This window comes from Sander lucioperca, chromosome 1 (assembly GCF_008315115.2).
Source record: "Sander lucioperca isolate FBNREF2018 chromosome 1, SLUC_FBN_1.2, whole genome shotgun sequence".
Classification (NCBI taxonomy): Eukaryota; Metazoa; Chordata; class Actinopteri; order Perciformes; family Percidae; genus Sander; species Sander lucioperca.
The window spans coordinates 33225910-33234200 of NC_050173.1; the positions used below are offsets into that span (position 1 = coordinate 33225910).

The window sequence follows — 8291 nt, forward strand, 5'->3', positions numbered from 1 at the left end:
GGCATGAATCATCCTTCTCATCATGGTGTCGTACCTTCTTTTTTTGCTTTTACACACTCACCATTCCTCCATACCATCATTCCCTCTTCCTCTAAATGTCCCTTATAGACCTTCTTTTTTTTTTCCTCTTTTCCTCTTGTTTGCCACTTTGTCAAGATCAAGTTGAGTCTAATCTGACATTAGCAGTGAATTTCTCCAGATGCCACACTAATCCACACACATACACAGCCACACCATTAAGCCATTTGTGTGTTTGTGTGTCATTGTAATGCATGTGTGTGTATGTTGGAAAGAAAGGGAGCTTCCATTTTCGGTTTTATCATTCAAAACACAAGTCTATGGTGTTCTCAGAGGCACATGCTTGTGACTGTGTGTTCAGTCAGTGGAAATGTTAAATATCTGTTTGTGGATGTGGTGCTGTTTGACTAACTGAAAATATGATATGATACTTAAGCACATACATCAGATATGTCTCTTCATGGCATGCACTGACATATCTGTATGGATTTGTTATGATATAAACATGACATCTAAATTGCTATGGTCTCTTTACTTGTTTATCTCACTCTGTCTTTCTCTTTCTCAGCCAACCACCGACGAGCTGGTCATGCAGTGACCAACATCCTGGCCAAAGAGCTGATGCAGGAAGACGCGCCTTCATCCAGCAAACTGCCTGCTAAGAAGAAAAAGTCAGAGAAGGAGGAGCCTAAACTAGAAGGAGCCGAGTCATTAGAGGAGTTACTGGAGGCTACGCTCTCTCGGTCCAATTAGGCACACAGGGCAGAAAGTTTTTTTACTCAGTCAGTGATATCCAAATGCAGATGTATTTATAGCCATTTCAGGGGCCAATATCAATCTGAGATTAGCTCACAGGAAAAAAGCCCCGTTTCCCTGACCCTTGTCTTAACAGGACCATCTTTTAGGGTAGTATTGATTGTGTCTTCTGGGAGGACAGGGAGTGGCAGAGGATGAAGGTGGGGCTCTGACCTCAGCCACCACTCCTGGATGGATGTCCCTCGTCATCAACCTTTGGATCTTTGCCATTGTCATAAAGATTTAATTGCTTTCTTCATGTGCACATATCTGTTCATGTTATTTTTTTTTGTTTCACTTGTCATTTATCAAAGGGCATCTTGAGCGATTCCAAAGACTCAGGAGGGATCCACCCTTTTTTGTGTTTTTTTTCCCTTCCAAATCTCTAATTTAGACTGGGGATATCTGGAATTTGGCACATCTTGTAGGTGCTTCATAGGGTTTTCTTTGGATGTTCCAGGCCAAGACCACTTTGCGCTTTTTCACACTATGAAACATATTGCTTTGTATTTGCCTGGTATACTGTATGTTACTGTTTGTAAATGTTAATAATTTCTCTGTGTTATTGAAAAAAAGTGCCAACCAATAGAAATCTAGTCTTGTCATTTCACTCCCAGGTTTTGTCCAGTCACCATTCACATTGGGCTGCTGTGTGGGCCAGTCCAACAGCAGTCATCACCTGGGTGTTTAAGTGTGTGTTTTTTTTACTGAGAAGGGATTTAGTTCACTGGTGTGCATGCATAAGTTAGATTTTACGTAAAAATGGAGATGATTTACACAAACTTGTCTAAGATACCACAAGTGCCCACAACAGTTATATGAAGAAAACCTGCCTACATCTATGAACATGAACATTCCCATTAACCCCAGAGGGACGTGGAGATAGATTGGAGGAGAAAAGTCTTCCACAGTCAGTTAAACCAAAAAGAAAAACTTTCAAAAGGGTGTTTCCATACAAAAGCTAGCCTGAGCAGTTTACATGCCTGTGTGTTTGTGTATAAGAATGTGTGTGAAGTAAGCCGCATTTATTTAGTTATATGTGCACAACTTCCTACATAAATGTGTATATTTGTGCATTTAGGTTTGAGTGCGTGTGTGTGTTGCCATCTGTAATTACTGTATGGTACCGACCATGCTGTCATAAATCCTAGGTTTCATAAACAGCTTTGTGGTCTTTCTGCTGAGGATATAGCACACTGGAAAACTGCCCAAAACTGCTGAGACACGTAGTTTGTGTGTGTGTGTGTGTGTGTGTGTGTGTGTGTGTGTGTGTGTGTGTGTGTGTGTGTGTGTGTGTGTGTGTGTGTGTGTGTGTGTGTGTGTGTGTGTGTCCGTGTCCACTTTCCCTCCCACTGAACTGCAACAGTAGTTGCTGAATGTCTGGCCTTGTTCTTATTTGTATGCAGTAGCCATCAGCAGACATGTTGCCATTATGTTGTGGTGTAATATCCGACAGGAATCCTGAGAGGTAATGTCAGCTGCTCCATGCAATATTTATAACTATGCAAACACGATACTATAGTGTGTACTCCAGCCCTGATACTCAGCCAGCCTCAGGATGTAAAAACTACTGGGTAGACTCCAGCGGTCTTTATCAACCCACTGATTTGAGATCAGTGCTTATTTTTTCCTGCGATTGAGGAAAATCTGTATAGGTCTCAATGTTCAGCATTTAAGGAACCAAATCTATTTTTTTTCTCAAAACAACAACATAAAAAGAAATGAGGTTTTCAAGGACAGTAGGTGTGGAAATACTTTTTCTGATCAAGTGCTGGTGCTGAATTTTAATCCAGTAACAGAATAATTAAGTGCAAAACCCCATGCACCCAAGCACAAAATATGTTGTATATGTAGTTAAACCAGACACGAGTGCTGTTTTATTATTCTGCCCATCTCTTCAGGTAGACAGTGCCAGGTGAATGTGTGTACCATGCTGAAAGTTGGCTGTTTTCTACATTAAAGAGAGACAGATTTAGAAAACTGAAAAGGATATCAGAACATCACTGGAATATTTGTTGTTTTCTAATTTGAATCATTCCTTTTGTTAATTTTTTTTTAAAGAGATTGTTTTCTATGTGAATTTTTACAGTTGGTTATTTTAATGTATTTGAATGGAGACTAGATGTTTGGTTTTTTTTTTTTGCTCTATGTATACAGAATAATGCACATAGTCATTCTGTTTGCTACACAGAACTATTAAAATGTCTTAATTCATTTAATGATGTGACTGGCTCATTCTTTGGTCATGTCACGCTGAAAGTGTACGCGTCATCTGTCGCCGTGTTAATATGATCAAATGTCAGTGTGAAATTTCTAGCTCAGTTCCTGTATTTTTGCAAAAGTGAATTATTTTAAAGCACATTTCTCCATACTTTTCACCCCCCCCCCCTCTCCTCCCCTCTCTCTCTCTCATGTAAACACATTGTGCAGTAAAAAGTAGTGAAGCTAATTGTATTGCCAAAAGACAGCAGAAGAATAAATAAACAGTTTAATTAGTTATTTTTTACAGATAAATTCCAGGATTTTTTTCATGGCACCAGGGTTTCCAGAGACATTTTCCATAATTGAGTGTTAGACATGATCTCTCACATTAAAGTGTGTGTGTGTGAGTGTTACTGTCTTTGAGATTTCCTGTACCTTTAGAGGGATGCTAGCCCACTTTACATGCGGTGGCTTTAACACTCAGAGGAAACACACCAGTCTTCAATCCGACAATCACTAAGACCATCAGCTTGTATCTCCTCTCTTCGACAGCAGCATTGACTCAGAAAGGTTTCCTAATATAAACTATAAGTCATGACTTGCACCGATCTCCTCCCTGTAGTGGTCAGCTAGCCAGTACAGGCCTGTTATGGGAATACCCTGCTGTGTCACAGCGGCTATGCAGATGCACGCCCAAAATAGCTAGAGAAGTTTCCTGGCCTCAATTCTGTAAGGTAAGGTGATTCCATTTTTTGAACATCTTTCCTTCCACATCTCCTAAATCTTTCAGATATTCTCTCCTGCTGCAGCTTGTACAGACTGAAACCTTTGCATCTGCTTTTTGTTTAAATCGGAAAAAGAAAAGCATCAATCATGTCCTTTATTCTCTGGTGGTACTGTTACAGTAAGTTAAATCCACCTGAAAAGTGAATTTGCTCCGTGTAGAGGTCAGTCTGTTAGTGAAGATGATAAACTCACCCAGAGTCGGTAATGAAAGCTGTCAATTGGGCAATGAAACTCTGCAGGGAAAGCTGAATAGGGCACTCAGTTTCTGGCTAATGTACCTCAGTATAAGCATAGTTTTAAGGCTTTATTCCAAATTTCAAGCATTTTTACCTGATGTCCACTGCTCTGGTTGTAGTAAGACAATATTAAATGTGACTATTTTCCAATGTCAAGACTGATCCACAGTTTTGTTTTCATGCCAGCAATAATTTTAATTAGGTGTCACAATATCTAAACATACTTAAAGAGCCCAAAATGGTTTCTCTTCATTTTAAATGGAGCATTTTTCGTGTTATCTCATCTCTGATGTCAGAGAGAAAATAATGAGTTCTGCTTTTGGAAGTCATTCCATAAGGAATCCATTTCCCACTAGCTTTCCTGTTCACTGTGAATGAAGGCCTCTGCTCTTTAGTGAACCTGAGCTGCTGCTGCTGCCGCCATCCTTTCACCTCATTAACTGCCCTGTTAATTTAACCAGAAAGCCCCAACTTCCTTTCATCATTTACGATCTTTCTTTGGGCACACACACACATGACTCTGGCTCGACAATAAAGACGATGGTGAATCAAAATGTCTGTGCATCATTTTGATTTCTTTGTATCCATTTGTGCATCGTACTGTCTCTTTGAAAACACCATAAGCAGTTGTTCTCGAGCATCTGATCCTAATCAAATTCAAACCTAAACTGGGCCAGCAGCTCTTTGTTTTCTACTGTGTGTGCACATGTGTTCCTTATTTTATCCACATAATGGTTCCTGAAGTGATTTGTGTGTCTCTGCGTAGTAGAACTGCACTGATGATGTCGTTTTATAGCTTTGTTGTGGAATAGAGAAAGTTTCTATCTTTTGACTACATTTTGATATCGCAACAGCACAAAACGCAATAATAGGCTATTTAATAAATAATTCATAAAACTTAAACGTTTAAATTACATTCTCAAAATGCCTAAAACATATTTTAATCTATGCAACCCCCCCTTTTTTTTTTACTCAAGAAATTGTTTTTAGGCCTAGTCCACTGTGAATGAATGAATTGTCAGGATAACATAGGGAGGGGGAAGAGGAGGCTTTTAAAAGCAAGTGGGGAAAAGCTTTCAACATACAGATGATTTACAGTAAATGGGAAACTATCATAAAGATGTTTCCTTAATCCTGAAGATGAGAGCTTGAGTGACTACAAGAGTTTGGAAAAGAGGCAGGGAGAGAAGTGTTGCATTTAAAACCAGCGGGGAGGTTTGAGAATGAATGAAATGCCCATATAGTAGAGCAGGTGAAAGAGGTTGGGGGATTGAAACAGTGAGAATAGAAGGCTGGTAGTGATGGAATGATTAACTGGATGTCTCTGGATTAAAAAGATGATTTGTTCACACCAACAGCACTGTGGGAGCGGCTGAGCGCGGACTACCTGCTGCCTTTTGGTTGTCTCTTTGTTGCGTATGTTTGGCACATTAGCATCCCTGAGTAGCCGGTGTGTTCTTATGTGGGTGTGTCTGTGTGCGTTGTATGTACTCTGTTACACTCATACTTGTGACTGTGTTTACACATCACACATGGCTGTGTAAACATGTGAGCACATAATGTTCATGTAAGCCACTGCAAGCTGCAAGAAAGCAGAAAGCAAACTCTGTTTTTGACTTGTTTGTTGAATTACACAGCAGAGTACATCAGATACACGTCAGTATCTGAAAGAAAGAGACAGGATATCTTCTTGGTCTTCTTGGTCATTGACTGTTCTTCAATAGCTGTTTATTTAAAGTCCTTTGCTCCCACACTTGGCTATATTGTGTCATCCTGTTAGCTGTGTTTTAACATAGGCCTAACAGGGCTAAATTGTTTGTAAAAGTTACACGAGTCATAAGTGGTCAAAGTCAGGCAGACAGACTACAGAGGTCATCTTGTTGACTACAATGAAGCAAGCCCATGTTAACTACAACAGGTTGTACAACTGTTGTCACACCATGCTTTTTCACCAATGTCATCGGGTGGTAACTAAACATTTTCAGCTATCTTCAGCTATCCTTCACTTTTGCGAGATAGTCAAACATTTAGTGAATAAAGCATGGTATGCTGTTTGAATTCTAATAGACTTGCACTGAAGCTCACAATGGTCTGCAACTGACTGTGTGTACATTGTCAAAGTTAGAAATTGTAGCCTACTTGTTTGAAATAAATGTAATGCTGCCCCACCATGAGGTCAGCAATTGTGGTCTTTAGTGACTATTGGATGGATTGAAAAACACATTCATGTTCCTTTTAGGAGTAATCGTAAAAACCGATCCCCTGACATTTTTATCTAGTGTCATCATTGGGTCAAACTTTTAATTTGTAAAATACTTGAGTTTATAACCAAATACCTGCAGTACTAATGACATCAGCTTCAGGTGTACTTTTTGTTTAGTGCTAATAGACAAATGTTAGCATGCTAATAATATGCTAAACTCGGATGGTGACGTCGTACCTGCTAAACATCAGCATGTTAGCGTTGCCATTGTGAGCATATTGGCATGCTGACATTAGCATTTAGTATAGCCTCATAGAGCTGCTAGCATGGCTGCAGTCTTGTTCTTCAAATAATTAGACAGAATATTCATGTCAATTGGTTAATAATGACAGTGAAACCATCGTCATTGTTATCATTAGTGAAATGGATTTTTTTTTTTTCAATATCTATTTGTATAAGTTGCATAGATACCACCCAGTAGAATAATTGTGCTAAGGGTTAAGGTTTGAAAGTTAAAATATTTAGGTTTTGGGTCATTTTAAATGAACTGTTAGAAATGCTTCTATTCATTTGGGTTTATTCTAGTTAAGGTTAGGTCAAAGATAGGGTTGATTTATCTATATTGATGTCTCATTACTATGAAGTTTCCGACCCTCCTGCTCACCAGACTTTCTCAGTCTCGTTGTGACATTCTGGTGAGTCGGGGGAGATTTGTATGCGTGTGTATCTGCATGTGTGTGTGTGCGTCTATGCCCTTATATGCGTGAAGGGGGTCTGCTGGAGAAAAGCGGTCTGAACAAAGAAAGGGGGCAGTATAATTGGCTTCAGCACTGCCAGACGACACAATGACACAGCTATTGATAGTGGAATGAGTTCCCGGGAGCAGTGGACCAATGGCGGTTCAGGAGTCTGTTTTTCACAGCCTCTGATTGGCTAGCTGAGGGAGGCTGTCGGTCTCCAGGTAGCAAAGTGAACCTCGGAGCATATCTGCCACCCCTCTGCCTCCTCCGCCAGAAGGGAGGGAGGAATGGAGGGTGGAAGTGAAGATGTGACCTCTGTGGAGAGAAGAAGACAATTGATTTACATGCACACAACCTTTTATCTTTTATATTATGTATGTTTCCTCTCCCCCTGCTATTTCCTTATTCCTTCTCTCTTTTCTTTTCCTCTGACCCAAAAGTTTTGTGTTTGCGCCTGCATTTTTTTGGCTGCTATTAGCACCCACATTGCCAGGGCTCTGAAATAAATGTGTTTCATTTGTCTTTAACTTGGCTGTACACTCCACGGCTTCTTTCAGTCTCCATTTCTGAGAACTGTGGATTAAAGCCTCACTTCATTTGTTTAGATTGGCCATTTCTCAACTTCCCTGCTGCTTCAGGAGAGAAATACACACTACTGTGGCATTTCAACTCCAGAGAAACAGGGTTTGAGTGACTCCTGAAGAATGCAAAAATAGCTTTAACTGTTTATTGAATGTTAGTACATGTATGACTGTATATATATATATATATATATATATATATTTGAATGTGCTGAATATGCGTCTGCATATTTGTGTTCATCTTATTTGCATCATTTTTAATTTGCCTGCAAGTTTACATTCACACGCCTGAATCTTAGTGTGTCAATGTGAATCTCCCTGCATTGGGTCATCATATCTTAATAAAATCTAATTACTCGGCTGCTTGTACAACACTCTTCATGTGACACACAATTAGCAGACGATTAACATGGGCCAGTGAGTGTCAACCGATTGGCTGTGCCATCACACCGCTGAGTGACATCTCCCTCATCACAGCGCTGCCCTAATCACCCTGAAGCCCTAGGATGCAGAGAGAAAAACACTGTTCACCCGTCTGGTGCAGAAATCTGTCCGTTTGTCTGGTCCTCGTCTCCATATACATTCCTGTCTGTTGAGTTGCTTTGATGTATAGTTTCTGTTTCTCCTTACATGTCCATGCTTCCCTGCTTGTTTTTCTTTCTCGCTTCCTCTATGCTCTCTTCTTGCTGGATTTCTCCATCCCTTTGTTTCTGATTTTCTCTCCATCCCA

General features: G+C 40.0%; 1 protein-coding gene across 2 annotated transcripts in view; it reads left to right on the forward strand.

Moving 5' to 3' along the window:
* Positions 1-1845, forward strand: part of LOC116052434 (protein diaphanous homolog 1) — a 102254-nt gene extending 100409 nt beyond the window's left edge. For both annotated transcript variants that reach the window (XM_036002670.1, XM_036002669.1), the window contains one exon: positions 587-1845. In XM_036002670.1, the coding sequence (XP_035858563.1) occupies positions 587-771 (185 nt within the window). In that variant the 3' untranslated portion in view covers positions 772-1845. The remainder of the gene's footprint in view (positions 1-586) is intronic.
* The last annotated feature ends 6446 nt before the right edge of the window (positions 1846-8291 follow it).